Here is an 18,916-nt window from a genome sequence, read left to right as displayed (position 1 = left end):
TCGTAGAATTTTGTAGAATCGTAGAATAAACAACTCTTTCCTGATTTTATCATTCTACTCAGGTAATTATACTGTTATGCCCTTTAGCCTGTTAAAAGGCTTGAAATGAGTTTAGCTTTTTAATAATGCTTTTATTTTTTTATTTGAAAAATACTTTAATTACAATAGCATAAAAATTATATATGCTAATATATACAGCTTTTAAAATTCATTCGTGAATTCTAGCAATAAATTTAATCTATTTTTTCTTTGTTGACGATAAAGCATTTGTGTTGCATTTTGTAGTTGCGGTATTTGGGTTAATTATTTCGCTAAAGTTCTGCTACTATTTGGGGAAATGGTGTGCTAAATAACTCTAATCGCATTAGTGAGCATTGACAACATTCGATTCTTTGGGGATTTCACAACCTGACATTTAATTTAATTTTAATTTTGTTTTAGTGATGGTAAGTGGCACAAATCGTATCCAGTAAATAAAAGTGTGTAAAAGTAATTTATGTGACAAATTATTTGACGAGAGAAAGATGCAAATAAATCTTCAATATGAATATAAAAAGTAAAATACGCATTATAATTCAACGCGCATTACGCATTTTTAAAAAACTTCTTCTTGCTTCTTATTGACAATACTCAAACTATCGCAATATCTCAAATACAAATACCAAAATGTGTAATACCATTTACCGACCGTTGAAATTTAAATCTAGCTTCTTCTTCTTTTATTTTTGACAATCTCCGACCTATCGAAAATTCAACACAATTTGCGAACATTCAAATTCGATAATTTTTGGCGAACGGTTTGCCTCAACGTGGGAATAATGCTCAGTTGGCATCACTGATCAACACACGATAGTCACAGTGAATAGATATCGATATTTCGCAATCAGTGTAAAATACTATCGATAATATAAAATAATCAGTAAGTAAATGGCGCACATAGATCAACCAGTGCTGGTCAGCGACGAAATATAACGTTAATATTCAAATATTGTTTTTACTATATTTATTTATTGCGATTGCATTATTATTATTGTACAATACATAAAGCAAATTATAATTAAGTCTAGAACTAAAAACATATTGCCATTTGATGACCAAAGATTTAACATTAAAATTGTATATATGTACAAAAGCAGCGCCTGCGCATTATTCACACACACTCCTCTACTGTCCATTGAAAATGGATTCGGGATAATAGCTGGGGGCGTTGAACATGCGCGGGAAACCATTGGCATCCAATTGACCCACAGGCAGCATTATATCACTAAAAGAAAAATGTGTGCATATATATAGAAAACTAAGTAAATACATATGTGAGTATTAGTGTGTGTGTGTATGTGAGTGTGTTACAGAGAGTGTGTGCAATTTGACGCCCGTAAATGATCAAGCCGAGCACAGCGGGGAGTGCGGCAACAATTTGAGGCACATGCTACACGCATGCGCTCAGTTTTAGGCATCGGGGCACGTCAACGTTGGCGACCAGAGCCCAATGAGGTCTATAAATATGCATAGAACCGTGCACAAGGAGCTGCAAAATTGGACATAAAACACGCTCAAGTGCCTTTTTAGAAAAAAACAAAAATCGGACCGTACTCTGGCAATGGGCATCGGCAATGGGCATCGGCATGTGAAGGAGAAGTGGACGTTGAGGCAAGTGTTTTACGGTCACTTAAATGAATTTCTTTTCTTTTTTTTTTGTTTTTAATGCCAATTTTGAAAACAATTGAGTTTTTCTGTTTCTTTTGGTGGGACAGACGCACTCGCAAGCGTTGAATGAATTGTTTTACGAGTTATGTGGAAAACATATAGTGTAATTAGTTTTTTTTTTATTGGAAATAAGAAATCGGTAAGTGAACTTACGGTCGCTGCTGCGGAGTACGATCCCTTTGGCGTCGATTCTTGAACCAATTGGAGACTTGAGTCAGTGTCAGGCCCGTCTTCTTGGCCAGCGTTTTCTTCTCGTCGGGCGTCGGATAGCGATTGGTCAGATAGCAATCCTTGAGCGCATTACGTGATTTCTCCTTGAAGCAATATACAGTCTCCTCGCCATCCCAAATTGTCTTGGGCAGCGGATACTTTTTGCGTAATCGATATTTGTCCACAGCGCCCAAAGGGCGACCACGCACCTTTTCCGCCTCCTTGTAGTGTGCCTTGAACCACAGATTCTGCAAATCCACATGGTATTTGATGGAGAAACAGTGCGTCTCCAGCAAACTGTAGAGCTCATGGAACTGTCCCAGATTGTAGGCAACCATGGCGCGAGCCCGCAACACACTCTCATTTGTCTTGAAGAATTCGCTGGGCGGCAGGTTGCACAGAAAGTTGGTCAACTTCTCGACGTCGCCCTTCTGCTGCAGTGCCTCGCACATGCATTGGATCTGCATGGGAAATATGTTTATTACAAACGCCATATTTGGAAATTTACGATCTTATCTCACCTGATCCGTGGAGAACTGCAGCATTTTGGCATCGATGGGAAAACTGCCCACAGCGGACATGTTATGGGCAGCGGTTAGATTTGATATTAGATGACCACCACTGGACGCACCGGTGCCACTCAATCCGGTCGGACAGCGTTGCAAGCCGGCACAGATGCCATCCGTTTTGGTATTGCCATTGAGATCGCCCAGATTGCCGTTGCCATTCTCAAAGATAATGCTGTTCAGGGTGGGGTAGTGAGTGGGCGTCGTTGCCGCTGTGGGCGGCGGTGATTTATCATAATCATTGGTTATGTCCTGGAAACGTCGCTCGATGAGATCCTTCTCCTGCGACTCGTACGGCGTAAATTTATCCAGTTGCAAAACTGTTTTACACGAAATGTTGCTACGATAGCCTGCAAGAGAGAGAGAGAGAGAGCGAGAGAGAGAGGGAATAAAATGAGAGAGAGATGACAAACATAATTTAAATAAGGATTTAACTGCCTAAATTCTGGTATCATTGGAAGTATTTCGATCTGGCACGTGGGAACACAACTATAAATTTTTTATAAATATAAATTGTTTATGTTTTTTCTTTCTTTTTTTTTAATATGCATCGTGAAAATTTGACGCAAGAGAATTCATTCTCATATTTTTATGCAGTAGTTGCAACTGCCCCCTGCCACGCCCTCCCTCTTCTGCTGATACAAAGCAATGTCCGTCCGAAAAGCATGTGACTAATCAAATTGTGCACATGAGCAACGCTATTGCTGGCTTTCGACACCTTACAGAGACCTCAGAATTCAGACATAGCATAATAATAATAATATCATATCATATTGACCAGAACAGAGACATAATGCAAATATATACACAACGCCAACGACACATGATACATTCATATATGAACAATTTGTATATACATTTGTGTACATATGTATTCATCCATAATCGCATAATTATCGCTATGTAAATATCATAAAACATGGCAATCGTTATTCCCTTTTTGGCCGCAAGTTAATCCAAGAATGTTATTTGCCATTTGGATATCAAAATATCTTAGTAATTTCTTAACAATTTGCATGACAAAATATTAAATACAATTTAATTGACAAATATATATTGGAACCTTAGAATACACAGCTCTTATTGAAGATAAAATAAACTTCATAAACCCATACCATAATTTGCATTTGTTTCAAAGAAGAGGATTAAAATTTCAAATTGTTTCTCAATTAAAATGAAAATTCCTTTTAAAGATTTTAAGATTCTAAAATATTTTAAGGAAAAGTTGCAAGTAATTTACAAAAATCTGGTCCCAGTCTACAAATTATATTACACCCTATTTCCGAGCTCATTCAGTGACTGAAAAATTTGTAATCTTCAGCAAAAAAAAAAAAAAAACATAATAAAAAAAGAAGAGAGAAAAGAATAACATTAAAACATAAAACAAGAGTCTCAGGCTTTAATTGTTTATGCAGCGCCTCATTGACGCCTGTTTCATGTAATTTGATATTGTTTCTTTTGATTTCTTCTTTTTTCTGGTTGTTTTGGCCAGCCAAACTGATAAGACTTGAGGCATTTGTTGAGCTATTTGGCTATTGGCTTACCAGCATTTGGCAGAAAGAGCGATCCGTAGGCCATCGGCGAGCTAATGTTATCATGTTGCACGGCTGAATGATCGGATGCGGTGCCGGCGGAACTGGTCGAATCCAAGTCACCATTGATGGACACTGACAGATTTGTGCTGTCCATATTTTTATCAAACATATTCTTCGACTGAGAACTTTACACTGCACTACTTCTATTGTTTTGTGCCGTTTTCCTCTTCTTCTTTTTAATATTCTAGCACAAATATTTAAAGTTAGCCATCGAAATGATAATGTTTCAAAAAGTAGTATTCCATCAAGTATTTGTAATATTTAAAGCAAATCTTTTTTTTTGTTGTATTTTCGTTTGTGTTCCCGTTGTGGGCAACGCGACGCTTTCGCTTTTCAAACTCAACTGCAAGTGGCGAATGAGAGCGACGACGAGAAGCGAAGACATGAGCGAAAATGGAACTGCATTCAAGGCTGAGGCTGAGTCGATTGCTGCCTGCCTGCGGCCCGAAACGTTTGGCAATGGAACGTTGTAATCGTTGCCTGTCTGCCTGCCTGCCTGCTGGCTGTTCTAGATGTGTGTGTGTATGTGCGTGAGTGTGCGTGAGCGCGCTAATTAGGGGTGGTTTATTCGCAGCGCCTTGCGTCCTGCTTGTGGGCGTTGCCTAGTCAAACCAAACGCCATTTTGAAATTGCCAATGACAAGGCAGGCAAACAAGTACATGTGTATGTGTCTGCGTGTGTTTGTATGTGCTCAAATGTTTTCTAACGCTTAACATAAAATTTCAATTGAAAAATAAATACTTATGTACATATGTATGTTGACCTCAATCGTTTTTTGGTACGAGTATCTAATGAATGCCGTGTGCAGTTCGTAGAATTTACATCATATTTCTTTGACATTGCTTAATGTTATTTTTGTTGGAGTTTGCATATAAAATCAACGTCTTTAAAGTCACCAAGAACTCGCTGCAACATGATGCCCCCAAAAGGCAAACAAAGACCTTTTGATAAAGGGGCGCGATGCAAAAAAAAATATGTTGCTCTTGCTATTGCTGTCCTTGTCTACGTTGTCATCTAATGGCATCAAATTTCAATTACAGAATTCTTCCTCTCTCTGCCATTCACAAGCATTAAAATCAGAGTGCGCCACTTCAATTGTGAATGGTGTGTGATAAAATAGTGACATGACAAAGGTGACAACAGCAGCAGTGGAATCGGCAGCAGCAAATCCACAAAAAGGCTAAACAAAAGGTTGCCAACAACAACAACAGCAGCAGCAGCAGCACCAACAACATGAGTATTATTGTTGGTAAAGAATTTATTAAGGCTGAAATTAGGAGGGTTGACAATTTCGTCACACTGTCAAAATCCCTGTCTCCGAGCCTGTCACAATTTTGGGTCACACGAAAAATGTTCAATTTGTCATAGCATTCAGCTTGCATCTTTCAGCGATCAAATGAGCGAGGGGGACAACCCTGTCTTGTCATCGTCACAGGTGCATTTTGCTGCTCATCGCCAATGACAAGCGCTTAACAGGATCAAAAAGCTCGACAACAGACAGCTGTTAAATGTTTGTTTAACATTCTTGTTATTTTGCTGTTAGCCATGCGGCGATCAATGCAAAGGGCGTTGGGGGGTCTGCAACTGGGAACTGTTAAGCGGCGTCATGCTGTCTGAACGTGAATATCAACGCCGCAGGCTCAGTTGGCAACTCTGAGTGTAGGTGGGGTGGGTATTTTTTGGGGTGTTGTTCTCTAATTGACCACAAAAAAGGCTTGTAATCGCATTACGCTAATTTTGTTTATTCGATTATTACAATCACGTGTCAGGACTTAGCTGCCAAGCAGCAGCAACGAATAACACAACAGCAACAACAAGAAAAAAAGAAGAAAAGCTCTGAAGCCATGCGAAGCAGCGCGCTTTGATTCCCACACTATCATGTTTTGCCGAGCATTGCAGATTTTTGGCCGAGTTCGGTGTCCGATTCGTAATAATGCTTGAATGCAGCCAGCCCGCAAAGCTATTCAGCGAGTATCGCAAACACAGAAAATGCACTTCAAATGAGAAAGCGAGGATCTGTTACATATCTGTTATTTTAGCAACACTGATGCAATTTTATGCGTCTAAGCGTTTTCTGTCAATTAACATTACTTACTTTATTTTATTACATGTAAATGCAATATTCTTATTTCTAATGCTTACTAATAATATAATAAAATATAAAAATAATAAATTTGAAATGTTTCAATGTATAAAAATATGAAATACTCTTTGCAACCATTAAATATCTACAATGTCACTTGATACCCTTTTCAAGTACTTTTCACATTAAACTGGAGAACCTTTTACTTGTAACTTCTTACATAACGTATCGATTGTCCCATTTACCCATTTTGGCCATTGTCTGCAAAGAGGCACAAATTGCTTAACTTCTTGTAAAATATAAGTTTAGCAAACGTCATGCTCAGATCCATGCAATAACAATCCTTGGAAAGAATAACCTGTATATCGTTTGTAATACCAGCCTAATAGCCCAGAAAATAGAGCAACCAAAGCGACAAACCCACCAAACAGCTTAACAGCTGTAATCCCAAAATTCCCAAAAAGAAACAAAACAAAGCGTCTGCAAAGTGTTTTTCTCTTTGCTGTCTCTGTCTGTGCCATTCATGAATTGTAGTCAGAGTGTCTGATCTCTCTCTCCCTCTCTCTTTCTCACTCTATCTCTCTCTCTCTTTGTGCCTTTGTTCGCATTTATCCTTTATCCGCTTGTCGATCGCACAATAATGGGCAAACTCGGGCATTAGTATTGTCTGCATGTGTGTGTGTGTGTGTGTGGGAGGAATATTGCTGAATTGCGTATATGAAGCGAACATGATTTTCGCACCTTGTCGTCAATTGTTCAATAGAGAAATAATGCTGGGAATTAGAAACTTATGTTAATGTCTTTGTGGAAAAAGAAAAATAAAACAAGAAGAAGAATCACCAAGAAAAGGAAACCAAGACCAATTAATAATATTCCGATTCAGTGTTCGAAATGTGTGCACCAATTAGTAACGGAAATCAATCAGTGCTCACAAATTTCAAACATATGTCAAGATATATACTTTTTACAGCTAATTGGATATAAACCGCCAAAAAGGGGTTGTCTTGTGGGTGGCTGTTTTGCTGTTTCTGTTGTTGTTGTTGTTGTTATTGTTGTTCCCAACGCTCAATGAATGTGCGCTGTAAAACGATCCTTAGTCAGCGGTCTCCACACACACCCACACACACACACACACAGACCAACAATCTCATTAATTCCCATTAATAAAGCTTTTTGACAGCGTCGCCGAGTGTCTTGGTGTCCACTTACCCAAATAACAAATAAAACTTTTCTACATTTACTACATATATATATATATGTATATATATATATATATGTATATTAATAGATATATACATATCAATAAATATATTTCATAATACTTTTTTTATGTGTATGTAAACTATTTGTATACATAAGGAGTTTGAATTGTTTTCATAGTATTCGCACACTTTCTACGGATAAGAATTATAAAGGGTATATATAGGATGGGGTTACAGTTCTGCTACGATTTCGTTGTAAACATCGAGTCTGCAGGATGTCCAAAGAAAGTAGACCAGCTAATCCCTCGATAAACATCATTTGCAGATCGGCTAAATTGATTTGAGTTGGAAAAAATTCTTGGTAAATGAAGCACTTTACCAAGTAAAGCAATTCTAGCCATAAATCGTTTATATGGAAATGTTCAGTGTCAGTCCAAAATATATTTTACACTTTTTATCTACTATTTTGTATTTAGTATGAAGGATATTGCTTAACGCCTTCATTAGATAAATTACAAATTATTAAGCATATCCGAGAAAGTCTCGTGGGATACAATTAGTCGCTTTAAAACAATCGCTGGTGTATTGCGGGCATATGTTGCAGCCACAAAATGAGCAAATAAATCATAAATGTTTCATTCAACGTAATTGAGCTCACACCCCTCGCAGCGCAGAGCCACCCTTAAAGACCCCCGAACCACAGACCAGAGACCAAAAAAACAGGAACAGGCCCCAGGTCGTTATGGCTACAAACACTGCGAGTTCTATGAACGAACAGGAGAGAAAAACAATGTAACCCGATATGGTTTTTATATGCGCAAGATTGTCTGTCATCCAAGGTATATTGCCCAATATAATCCTGTTGCTGCAAAGAGCAGCTGGAAGTGAGACTGAGAGAGTGAGAGAGAGCGGAATAGAGAGAGAGATAGTTGGTGTTTAGGGTTGCTGCTACAACTCTGGCTCCTCCCACAGGGAACACTATGGAATGAAACACGCCAAAGGCAAGCAGGTTTTTTTTGGCAATCAAAGTTATTAACGAAGCTGAACAATTTTTGGCAAGATTTGACAGGAAATCAAACATCCTTTTCCAGTCGCCGCACATTGCGATAGTTGACATTGATGAGGCGCACACTCTCTCCCAGCGTGGCCAATGGTTTCATCAAGTTGTTCAACGTGTCTGAGAGCGGTTCCAAAATATCTCGCAAGGAACACATCACATTGTATAGAAATATCATCGGTGGCTGCAGAAAACCATTAAATACTACAGTCAACGCTGGCTTCACCAGATAATCGGATGTCATGTGAAGCCATCCCACAATTAGGGTATTGATCACCGAGTAGAGAACGAATCGATAGCATTGGAGGATAAAGGCCACCGCAAAGGCGACACCAATGTGCAACAGTCCAAAGAACTCGGCCCAAAAATGTGTCGCATAGGTTGTCGCCCGATCCGCGAGCACAATTGAGTTGATCTTTGGATGGGTATCCGTGGTGCTAAGGTAATCCGCACAGCCATGCTCAAACGGATAGATGCCAATGCAAGTGTGATGCGCTGCAGCCTTCTTATTCCACTTCGGGGAGGGCAGATCATCGATGATGTTGTGGACATGTTGCGGCTGGCACTTGCACATGTTGTCCAGCGAGGCGACAAGGCGCGAAAGGAAACCGGGACGCCGTTTATGATGCTTAGATTCCTCCTTAGATGGCCTCGCCTTGGATGAGTGATGTTTGGTTTTACTTCGACGTGGACGGGGAGGCACCGCAAAACTGGGATACTTGGTCTTGTTGTAGCGCTGGAATTCAATCCGATTTGGATTAATTAATTGCTTTGCCGGCTCCGCATGCATCTCGTAGAGCACATGTGTTGGGCTGGATAAGGCTGTAGTCGTCGTTGTTGTATCGCCCTGTGCATCGTTTTGAAACATATTGTATTGAGACTTGCTCTGCTGGAACAGTTCCGTATCCGTTGAGCTGTTCAATTGGGGCAACCAATTTTTTAATGGTGATTGCAATTTGGCTGTGACACCTACATGCTGCACTTGCACCTCAATTAGTTGGGATTGGGACTGCGTTGAATTGTGATCACCAGCATCAGACATTCCCTATTCACAACAATTAATAACAAGTTGAACAAATAATTCCAGCTTCTTAGCTTGACAGACATAACACAGCGTACCTTAACACTGTTCAATATTTTTATGAAATATTCTACGAGTTTTCAGTTGCATAACTGTTTTTAATTTAATTTCTATTTTAATTTTAAATTCATTTTTTATATTTTATTTGCAAAATTTTAAAATGACTCGTGTCATTCTATCAAAAAACAGTTTACTCAGAAGATGCCTTAAAATTATTCAATATTTATATGAAAAGTTTTACTGGTTTGAATTGCATAACTGTTTTAGTTTTAATTTAATTAATAATTTTGTTTTAATTTCAAATTCAATTCTCAACTTTCTTTTGCAATAATCAATTTCAAAATGGCTCGTGTCACTCTAACATAAAATAGTCGAACGCTTATCGATAGTTTGACTATCGAGCTTTGCAAGTTTTAACAGGTTATCACAGCAATATAGGAGAAAAATTTACATATATTTTATCGCTTGTTCCGGCATTGTTCTGGTCACAAATTCTCACTGTAAATGTATAGTATTTAGTGCCTTAAGTTATAGTACATATATATATATACATATATATAAAGCTTAACTAAAATCTGAAGTGCATAAATGCTGTCGTCAGCCTGGAAAAGTGTTGCGACCAGCATTGAGACACAATTGACTTCCTATTACTTTCGAGGTTCGTCCAAATTGGCAGCCAGCCGAGTTGCTGCTGCTGCCACTGTGTCTCATTCTTCCTCTGGTGCTGGTGCTGGTGGCGGATCATTAAAGCGGTTTCTGGGTGTCCAAAACTGTCACGTCAATTGTAATCTATGCCTATTATTCTTTAATCTTATCTGTTTGATGTGCTTGCTGTTGCTGTTTTTTTTCTTTCAATCTTATTTATATTTGCATGTCGCTGCAGCTGCCATTGTTTTTTAATTTAATTATTATTATTTATATTTTTAATTGTTGCAGTACAAAAGCTTCGAACAATTGGCGTTAGAGGCATGCATAGCTCACTGGAGGATGTCAAGTTGGAGAGCATGCAGGTGAAGATTTTGCCGGCACTGCAGGACAACTACATGTATCTGATTGTGGACAATAAGACTCGCGAGGCGGCGATTGTGGATCCGGTTGATCCCGAGCTGGTCATCAAGACCGTTCAGGAGGAGAATGTTAAATTGAATAAGGTGCTGACGACACATCATCACTGGGATCATGCCGGCGGCAATGAGAAACTGGTCAAGTTGTGGTCCGGTGAACTACAGGTGTACGGCGGCGACGACCGGATCGGTGCAATGAATCAGAAAGTTAGCCAGGATGTCACCTTCAACATTGGCGAACTCAAGGTGCGCTGTCTGTCAACGCCATGCCATACAACCGGCCACATTTGCTACCATGTCACCAATGGGCAGAATGCCGGCGCAGTGTTCACCGGTGACACACTCTTTCAGGGGGGCTGCGGCCGTTTCTTTGAGGGCACGCCCGAGGAAATGTATGATGCGCTGTGCGCCAAGCTGTCTGCGCTGCCCGATGACACCAAGGTGTTTTGTGGGCACGAGTATACGCTGCAGAACATGAGCTTCGCACGCCATGTGGAGCCCGACAATAAACTAATACAGAATCGCATTGAGTGGGCCAAATTGCGTCGCGCCTCCAAGGATCCCACAGTGCCGTCAACCATTGGCGAGGAGAAGTCGTGGAATCCATTTATGCGCGTACATGAGGCCACTGTGCAGCGTCATGCCGGCGGTGAGAAAAATCCTATTTTGACCATGGGTGCGTTGCGTAAGGAAAAGGATAATTTTAAGGCTTAAGCTGAATGAGTTAATAAACGTTGTTGAATTCGATTCAGATTCTTTTCTCTTTTTCATTCACAATGGCGCCAAGCGCATTTAACAATATATCTATGTTTGCAATCGATAGCACGTTTGTCAATCGAAATTCATCTTGTTCGCCGTGAGTGGCAAATGTACATTGTATTTACACCGCAATAAAAAACAAAGCAGCGGCAAAGCAATTTTTTTTTAGAGTGGAGCTGTTTTTTGTTTAATTATGGATAAGTTAAAAGTATTATTGAAGTCCTACGAGGCATGGGTGGCAAGGAATCCGGATGTAGTTGGCGATTTTGAGACGACAGCCAAATGGGTGTCATATTTTGTGGCAGGTAAATCTGTAGCTTGATAAGAACTATATGTTTGGTGATGCAATATTGCAATATGAATTACGATTTTAGGTCGCATATCAAACTCCAATGTGCTGTCCGAACTGGTCTACACGTTGTCCAACATGCTGGTGTTCTACAACGATCGCATCATCGACAGGTCACGTGGCGCCAACGAAAACGCCGTACTCCGGATGCAGTCTGGCCTTTGCTACCGTCTAAAGGTCACGCTGACTACGCTCGAATACTGCGAAGTCTTTATCGAAATATCGGCGCGACGCTACCTCAGCCAAACGGGGAAGTGGCTGGTGATAACGTTCATACAACTCTTCAAGGCCGCCGGCCGTTTGTTTCTGCTCAAACATTCGACATCGGACATAATCACATCGCCACCGATCGCTGCTCTCAATCGGCGCACGCTCAGCAAACCTGGCAAATCGGATGCAGCTGAGACAGCGAATCTGTCGCAATCGGAGCATTCCATAACGTTTCAGCTGAAACGTTCGGGTCGCCTCATCCGCAAAGTGGAGGGTGCTCCGCCCATGCAATATCGTGACTTCAAATTACACGTGGACAGTGCAGATGCGGCCAAGACGCAAATTCCACGCGAACTGCTCGATGCGGAGTACTTGTACATTGCCAAACCACTGGTCCATTTGGCTGCGATGGGTCTGTTTGGTCGGCGCAGCTGGAAGCAGTATGTGGTTGCGTTGTCCTTCGATTTGTATAGCATCCATTTGTATCGCCAGCAACGCCACCTGATGTCCAAGCAACAGAAAATCGAGCTGAGCCGCCGATGCGTTAATCTTTTGTATTTCCTGGTGCGGAGTCCGTTCTACGAGAATTACACCAGGACGCGAATCGAACGAATTTTGGGCTTTGTGGCGCAGAATGTGCCACTGGCCAAAGTGGTCGCCGGACCGTTAAAGGATTACATTCCCCAGTGGCAGGACACGTACTTCTATCTGTGGTCCACTTGAGAGCGATCATCCGAGTATTCCGATTTAGGTTAAGATTTAAAGTATAAAATGGATAAGCGGGCGGTTGTTAAAAATAGAGAGACGGATAGATCCTCTCTTGGATCTGTTGTGTGTGATTTGTATGGCTTTTAAATTATATTTGGAACAATATTTGTACACATACATTAAACGATATTGTTTTCTTGCTTATTTTCATCTTACACGCTAAACGCTATACATAACAATTAATCCACGAATTGGCTAAAAATCTGTAAACACACATTCCGTCTCCGGCTCCGTCTCTATCTCAGAACTTCAGGCTAAAGCCTGGACCCATGGCCAGTTGCCGTTGCGTTAGTCCTGCATTGAGAACGAATCCCGTGCTTGCTGCCGCCGAGGCCCCACCGCTGCTTTTCTTGTTGCCCGTTATGATGCCGGAGGCGAGCTTAGCACCACCGATGCCGCCGCCAGCACCAGCAACACCTGTTGCCGTCGTTGCCATGGGCTCATCGCGTCCCAGCTGCTTGAATTGCGAGCCACCGGATGGCGGCTTGGGAGATGAGCCCTGCGCCTTGCGTGCGCCCAGCTCGCTTTTCGCTGGCCACGTGGGGAACATGGATGGATCGATGGGTAGGGGTAGCTCCTTAAAGTAGCCATGCTTCAGCGCCGCATCAGCAGTCAGTCTTTGTTTCGGATCGTAGGTGAGCAGGCCCTGCAGCAGCCCCAGGCCCGCCTGCGAGGTCTTGTCTTGGAAATGCTTTCGCAGCTGCGACACCGGATAGTCGGTGAATTGAGAATTCTGGCTGAGCATATTCTTGACAGCCGGCAGCTCCGTGTAGCCAGGCCAGATTTTCTCGTTGGGAGTGCCCAGTTCCTGCAGAGAATTGAAACGGGATTACGTTAAATTAGAGCAGAGAAATTAATAAACTTAAATGGGAACTCACCTTAAAGATGCGATTGAGTTCATCGATTTCAGATTTGCCCGGAAAGATGGGTGCCATCTGCAGGAATTCGGCAAAAATGCAACCGACGGACCACACATCAATCGGTGTCGAGTATTCGGGTGAGCAGAGGAGCAGTTCTGGCGCTCGATACCATAACGTGACCACCAGCGAGGTGTACTTCTTCAGCGGGGAGCCATATTCGCGGGCCAGCCCAAAATCACCCACCTTGAGAATGCCCTTGTGCGAGAGCAAAAGATTGGAGGTCTTCAGGTCACGATGCAATATCCAATTGTCGTGCAGATGGGCAACGGCTAGCAGCAGCTGTTGGGCCAGGCACTTGACCTCGCCCGGAAAGAAGCTCTGCTTGCGCTGCTTCATCGTTTCCATCAGAGATTTCAGATCATGCTCCACATAGTCCATCACAATGAAGATCTTATCCATGTTGGAGCCGACGACAATCTCACGCACTGTCACAATATTCGGATGTTGTCCCTTGAGCAGCGTGTTAATCTCACGCAGCGATGTGATGGGAAAACCCTCCTTCTCCTTTTCCATCTTGAGGCGCTTGAGGGCAACGATTTCATTGGTACGCTTATCCTTGGCGCGATAGACAACGCCATAGGTGCCCTCCTCGATGCGATTGAGGCACTGGAACTCCTCGACGGAACGACAGCCCTGCACGCCCGGATAATAGTTGGGCAGCGGCACGCCTTTGTCATCGCATGGCGGCAAATCCTCAACGGCAATCTTCGCAAGCTTCTCCAGCGCCGGCTCAATGGGATTGTTGTTGTCCGACTGTTGCTGCTGCTGTTGACCGACCATGCCACGCTCCTCGCTGCGTGTGCTGCTGCTGCGCGAACATTGATGATTCACTTGCTCATCCCGTTCATCCACACTGCTGCTGGCGGGGAATCGACTGCGACTGCGACTGCGACTCCGACTCTTATCGCTGCTGCGACTGCGCCTGGAACTCTTCGAGCTGACGGAATGGGAATGCGGCCTTTGCTGCTGGGGCGATTTGTAGAGGGCACCCACACTCAATGGGCTGTCGGGCAGTGGTACATCCTCATCCTCACCCTCATCCTCACGACCAGCAAGATGCGTTGCTTGCTTTCGTTTTCGCTTGTTTCGCTTGTGCGTTGACTTTGCCTGCTGCTGCTGCTGGTGCTGTTCGTAGCTGCTCTCCTCCGCCGTATCGCTGCCACTTGCCGCACTGCCACTGGCACTCTCTTCCTCCTCGTCATCCTCATCCTCCTCCTCATCATCGTCATCATCGTCTTCATCGGACTCACTTGGCTCACTCTCATTACTGGCATCCTCATCATCATCGCCGGCATTGCTTTTCTTTGTCTGCTCCTCATTTGTTGGCTTGCTGCGCTTTCGATGATGTTCATAATGCTCCTCGATTCCACCCGGTTTGGATTTATGCTTCCGCTTGATTATGTTGAGGCCAGCGGTGACACTGGCTGCCACTGTGCTGGGACTTAGAGCATCACTGTGCTCGTTGCGCTCGCGCAGCAATTGCTCCCGACGCGCCTCAAGCTGCTCCCGGGCAATCTGCTTCCGCTTGCGATTCTCGCGTTCCGCGGCCAAGATTTTCTCACGACGCGCCAAGAGCTCCGGATCGATGGCGGATGCAGTACGTCGCTGCTGTTGTTGTTGCAGCTGTGCCTCAGCTTCGGCGGCGCGTCTTTGCTCTTTGCTGCGCCGATGTTGCGTTGCATGCGTCTCGGGACTGTCCAGCAGCTCAATGACCTGACCGTGACGCAGCTTATGACTGTGACTGGTGGAGCCGGCGCGTCGCGATTCACGCTCCTTGCGGCGACTGTGCTGGGATTGGGACTGCTGCTGGAGTTGTTGTTGTTGCTGCTGCTGCTGCATCTGCTGCTGCATCTGCTGCTCATAACTCTCATCCGTGGCATAGTCTTTGACGTATTTGTGTCGCTTGCTGAGCAGCCGCGAGCGCAGGTCCTGTTCGAGACTCTCGGCATCCTTGACCTGCTCGTAGACATGTCCATGTTTGCTGGCACGTCGCGGCACCTGCTCAACAACATCTACATAATCCACATGATGACGACTGCTGTGATAATAATCGCCCCGTGCTCCACCGCCGCCGCCGCCGCCACGTGATAAGCTCATCAGTTGAGGTGCTGACTGTTGTTGTTGCTGTTGTTGCTGCTGCTGCTGTTGTTGCTGCTGGTGATGATGATGATGATGGTGGGCATGATGTGCATAGCTCTGTGGCGGCATCGGCGGCAGTGGCAACTGTTGCTGATAATGATAGGCGGCAGCATGGCTCAAGTGATGCTTACGCTCGCTGCGATGCTGATGCGGATGTGGATGGGGATGTGCATGTGGATGATAACGTTGCTCCATCTCATCCCGTGCTGCCCGATAATCATAGCGTTCCCTTTCACGCTCCCTTTCCCTTTCACGCTGCCTTTCCCGGTCACGTTCACGTTCTCGATCCCTTTCGATGCCATCTAGCGTGTGGTGTTCCTTGTGCCGACGATCCCTGGAGTGTTTCTTCTTTTCGCGACGCGTACCCGACGCCGCGTCTCCACCACCGCGAGCCTGCTGCTGCTGCTGAGTGCTGCTCGTCGCCTGTGGCGGCTGTATATAGAGGCCATCGTCCGCATCGTGCTCATCATCGCAGCTAAAATAAACAAAATACCAATGAATTTTACACACATTTTTTTGACTTGTTGCCGATTGCAACTAAATTCACTGAAGTGTTTCGTTTTGTTCCCATTTTTGATGGCTGCGAGGCGCGCTCTGACTCGAGACTGTTCAAGCAGTTCTATAGTTGATTTTTAATTAATTATTCACTCAAGTTGAGCCAGTTGGTGTTTCTGTTGTTCTTGTTGTTTTTGTTGCAGTACATTTGAAGTCGTTGATTACATTTTACGTTGCCCAATCGGCTTCAATTCTCAAGGCCGCATTTTGAAAAAGACCTAAAGCGAATTATTGCATGATGGAAATTGACAATTATATATAAATATATATATATAAAAAAAAAAAAAAAAAAAAAAAAACAATCACTTGGTGTAGTATACATTTATAATAAATAACAGTGTAGTATATATGTTGTATTTTTTTTACAGTGGATCCTTGAGTAATACGCTTAATTCTTACCAAAAATCCTTGCTTGAACAAAATACATAATTACATTAGTCAATCGAAAATTATAACTTTTTTTTTATCAAATATGTATATATAACATTCCATATCTCAAATTTTTCGATCGGTTACAATTTTCAAAAAACTACTGTAATTAAGTTTAATAAGTGAAATGATTTTATCACGATATAATGATTAATATGTACATAAGCCAATGCAAATTGTAAGTTGGCTTTATCGAGTGGCTTTTTATTATATGTATACATTTGCTTTATTTGATATATTTAATTTGTTTGCTGGTTTTCCTGATTTTCTCATTCGCTCCACACATTTTGGATCCAGGGCATTTTGAAAAGTGGCAAAGAAAATAATATTATTTAAATAGATAAATATATATATATATTGGTGTATATACATATTTGAGTAGTTGCGTAATTGAGTTGTTCGTGTTAATCAAGGTTCCACTGTTTGCAATTACTTACCTGTGTGATCAACCGCACATTTTGAATATGGCAATTAGATACAAAACAACAATTCCATGGGGCATTGAGTTGAGCTCCGAAGGGCTGTAAAATGTAAACTTACGACTGCAAAACTCTGCTAGAAATACACATTTGGAAATTGTGTGGGACAAAAGACAGAGATTTATATATATATATGTATATATAGATGTGTTTTTATGTCTATATATGTTAAAGAATATGCATATATAGATGACAGGACTTTTGAAAGGCATTAGCATTGTTATTTGAACAGAAATTTGTATTCGATTTACCAACAGGCTTTTGAGATCTTCTCTTACGGTTTCATTCTTTATCTCTCTCTCTCTCTCTCTCTCTCATTTAAAGAAGATTTTTGCTTGCTTTTGCATATTGTGTTTTGGAGAAGGAGCCAGGCGGACGGGGCCGTGTCCTGCGGGCCTGCAGTTCCCTGCCGATTTTGCCATTTTATACACATTAGCTGCTGGGCACACTTTTTTTAAAATGTGAATTTCATTTCTTGCGTTCGGCTTTTATAATTTTATTTATATTTTTGGTATTTTTTATTGGTTTTTATTTTTTATTTGTTTGTTTTTTTTTTTGTTTAAAGTTTAGTTTTAGTTGGTGGCCATCGCGCGCCTCGGTCATTTTGGGACAAGTACACACTTTTTGGCCTATTTGCAATGAAAAAACTCAAGTCAATTAAACGGTACAACTTTAAAAAGAAATGTTGGTAATGTTGTCAATAAATTGTATATATATTTATATATTCTTTGTTATTATACAACATTTGGTAGGCAATAATATATGTACATATGTATTGCATATATATATATATATATTTATATATATATATATATATAAACATAATTCTGTATTAAGCAAGCGAGAGAGGGGGTATAGGTCCACTATTCAATGATCGACAGGTATGTGCGATGTGCCCGAACTTTTCTCAGAATTAAATGCAAATTATGGCTATTTAGTAAGCATCTCTTGCATGAGAAAATTGAGTTTCTGACGTCACAAGCAGCGTTTTAGCATAACGATCTGCACAATGCGTAACCTCTCGATCATTAAACCGTGCAGGATTGGGAACAATTTTGGTTTTTCAGTTTGACAAGTTTTTTTTTATATTTTCTTTTGTAAATAATATTACAAAATAACGCTTTCAAATAGAAGAATAATTTTTAGTTGCCGCACTCAATACACAAAAGTTTTCACACACATACACACACAGGCACAGGCACGCACGCATGGATATGAATGTAGTTGTGTTGGCTGCTTTGTGCGTGTGTGTGTGTGTGGATGTGTGCGTATGCATGTGTGTGATGCGTGTATGCAGCAACAATTTTATGTGCTTTTTTCAATAGAATATCATCTTAACACACCTGATATAGTGTCCGTCGTTGGGGCTGCGCAGCTGGCCATCTTCACTGCCCGATGTATTGACCATATTGCGTTTAGTGTTGTGTTCTTTTTTGTGTTTGGTTATTAAATGGTGTTTTTGGCTCTAGTGACAGACAGAGGCTGGCGTTGCCTTCCTGCTTTTCTAGCTGCTGATTCACCCGAGTAATTTGCAGCAGCAATTTATGCCAAATGTCTTGTCGTGCAGTTTCTGTACATTTATATTTGATGACCTTCAATTGGGTTTTCGGTGGAATATTACGTTTTTTTCTTTTCTTTGTTTTTTTTTTTTTATAAAAATAATTACAAACGTTTGCAATAGCACAAACGTTTTTATTTCACGCAGTAGTCGGCCAGGGCTGTACAACACAGGAAAAAATGGCG

At 41.9% G+C, this 18,916-nt stretch overlaps 5 protein-coding genes across 8 annotated transcripts; 2 read left to right on the top strand and 3 right to left on the bottom strand.

Annotated features, from left to right (window-relative positions):
* Positions 1 to 986: 986 nt before the first annotated feature.
* Positions 987 to 4,418, bottom strand: LOC6557393 (homeobox protein SIX3). Its single transcript, XM_001984877.2, has 4 exons — positions 4,028 to 4,418; positions 2,439 to 2,833; positions 1,861 to 2,378; positions 987 to 1,264 (listed from the first exon to the last, which is right to left on the bottom strand). The coding sequence occupies exons 1-4, from the start codon at positions 4,185 to 4,187 to the stop codon at positions 1,165 to 1,167; spliced, it is 1,173 nt and encodes a 390-aa protein (XP_001984913.1). The 5' UTR covers positions 4,188 to 4,418; the 3' UTR covers positions 987 to 1,164.
* Positions 4,419 to 8,379: 3,961 nt separating this feature from the next.
* Positions 8,380 to 9,553, bottom strand: LOC6556988. Its single transcript, XM_001984878.2, has one exon. It carries the CDS (start codon positions 9,460 to 9,462, stop codon positions 8,437 to 8,439), a length of 1,026 nt encoding a protein of 341 aa, XP_001984914.1. The 5' UTR covers positions 9,463 to 9,553; the 3' UTR covers positions 8,380 to 8,436.
* A 365-nt stretch (positions 9,554 to 9,918) lies between these two features.
* On the top strand, positions 9,919 to 11,312 carry LOC6556872 (hydroxyacylglutathione hydrolase, mitochondrial). Of its 3 annotated transcripts, none has more exons than XM_032742126.2 (2): positions 9,919 to 10,001; positions 10,438 to 11,312. In XM_032742126.2, the coding sequence occupies exon 2, from the start codon at positions 10,470 to 10,472 to the stop codon at positions 11,277 to 11,279; it is 810 nt and encodes a 269-aa protein (XP_032598017.1). In that variant the 5' UTR covers positions 9,919 to 10,001; positions 10,438 to 10,469; the 3' UTR covers positions 11,280 to 11,312. The 3 variants fall into 3 exon arrangements, with proteins under 3 accessions (XP_032598017.1, XP_032598002.1, XP_001984915.1); XM_032742111.2 differs by having other exon boundaries at positions 9,920 to 10,285; XM_001984879.3 differs by having other exon boundaries at positions 9,951 to 10,159.
* A 70-nt stretch (positions 11,313 to 11,382) lies between these two features.
* LOC6556971 (peroxisomal membrane protein PEX16) lies at positions 11,383 to 12,775 on the top strand. The gene is made up of 2 exons (XM_001984880.3): positions 11,383 to 11,629; positions 11,699 to 12,775. The coding sequence occupies exons 1-2, from the start codon at positions 11,518 to 11,520 to the stop codon at positions 12,604 to 12,606; spliced, it is 1,020 nt and encodes a 339-aa protein (XP_001984916.1). The 5' UTR covers positions 11,383 to 11,517; the 3' UTR covers positions 12,607 to 12,775.
* LOC6556991 (serine/threonine-protein kinase PITSLRE) lies at positions 12,718 to 18,834 on the bottom strand. 2 transcript variants are annotated; one of them, XM_001984881.3, is made up of 3 exons: positions 18,517 to 18,834; positions 13,530 to 16,185; positions 12,718 to 13,459 (listed from the first exon to the last, which is right to left on the bottom strand). In XM_001984881.3, exons 1-3 carry the CDS (start codon positions 18,579 to 18,581, stop codon positions 12,893 to 12,895), a joined length of 3,288 nt encoding a protein of 1,095 aa, XP_001984917.1. In that variant the 5' UTR covers positions 18,582 to 18,834; the 3' UTR covers positions 12,718 to 12,892. The 2 variants fall into 2 exon arrangements, with proteins under 2 accessions (XP_001984917.1, XP_032597904.1); XM_032742013.2 differs by lacking the exon at positions 18,517 to 18,834 and adding an exon at positions 17,452 to 17,480.
* Positions 18,835 to 18,916: the final 82 nt, after the last annotated feature.

This window comes from Drosophila grimshawi, unplaced genomic scaffold, assembly GCF_018153295.1.
Source record: "Drosophila grimshawi isolate 15287-2541.00 unplaced genomic scaffold, ASM1815329v1 contig_44, whole genome shotgun sequence".
In the NCBI taxonomy this organism is placed as follows: domain Eukaryota; kingdom Metazoa; phylum Arthropoda; class Insecta; order Diptera; family Drosophilidae; genus Drosophila; species Drosophila grimshawi.
Note: the sequence above shows the minus strand (reverse complement) of the source record. Positions and strands in the feature narration are given on the sequence as shown.

Excerpts from the sequence above, each read along its gene's own strand:
- LOC6557393 (XM_001984877.2), bottom strand. The coding sequence starts at position 4,187 with ATGTTTGATAAAAATATGGACAGCACAAATCTGTCAGTGTCCATCAAT. Across the intron at positions 2,834-4,027 it reads GCTCTTTCTGCCAAATGCTG|GCTATCGTAGCAACATTTCG; the intron begins GTAAGCCAATAG and ends TCTCTCTTGCAG. Across the intron at positions 1,265-1,860 it reads CGTACTCCGCAGCAGCGACC|TGATATAATGCTGCCTGTGG; the intron begins GTAAGTTCACTT and ends TTTTTCTTTTAG.
- LOC6556988 (XM_001984878.2), bottom strand. The coding sequence starts at position 9,462 with ATGTCTGATGCTGGTGATCACAATTCAACGCAGTCCCAATCCCAACTA.
- LOC6556872 (XM_032742111.2), top strand. The coding sequence starts at position 10,090 with ATGCTGTCGTCAGCCTGGAAAAGTGTTGCGACCAGCATTGAGACACAA. Across the intron at positions 10,286-10,437 it reads CCAAAACTGTCACGTCAATT|TACAAAAGCTTCGAACAATT; the intron begins GTAATCTATGCC and ends TAATTGTTGCAG.
- LOC6556971 (XM_001984880.3), top strand. The coding sequence starts at position 11,518 with ATGGATAAGTTAAAAGTATTATTGAAGTCCTACGAGGCATGGGTGGCA. Across the intron at positions 11,630-11,698 it reads GGTGTCATATTTTGTGGCAG|GTCGCATATCAAACTCCAAT; the intron begins GTAAATCTGTAG and ends TTACGATTTTAG.
- LOC6556991 (XM_001984881.3), bottom strand. The coding sequence starts at position 18,581 with ATGGTCAATACATCGGGCAGTGAAGATGGCCAGCTGCGCAGCCCCAAC. Across the intron at positions 16,186-18,516 it reads AACGACGGACACTATATCAG|CTGCGATGATGAGCACGATG; the intron begins GTGTGTTAAGAT and ends TGTTTATTTTAG. Across the intron at positions 13,460-13,529 it reads AACTCAATCGCATCTTTAAG|GAACTGGGCACTCCCAACGA; the intron begins GTGAGTTCCCAT and ends AATTCTCTGCAG.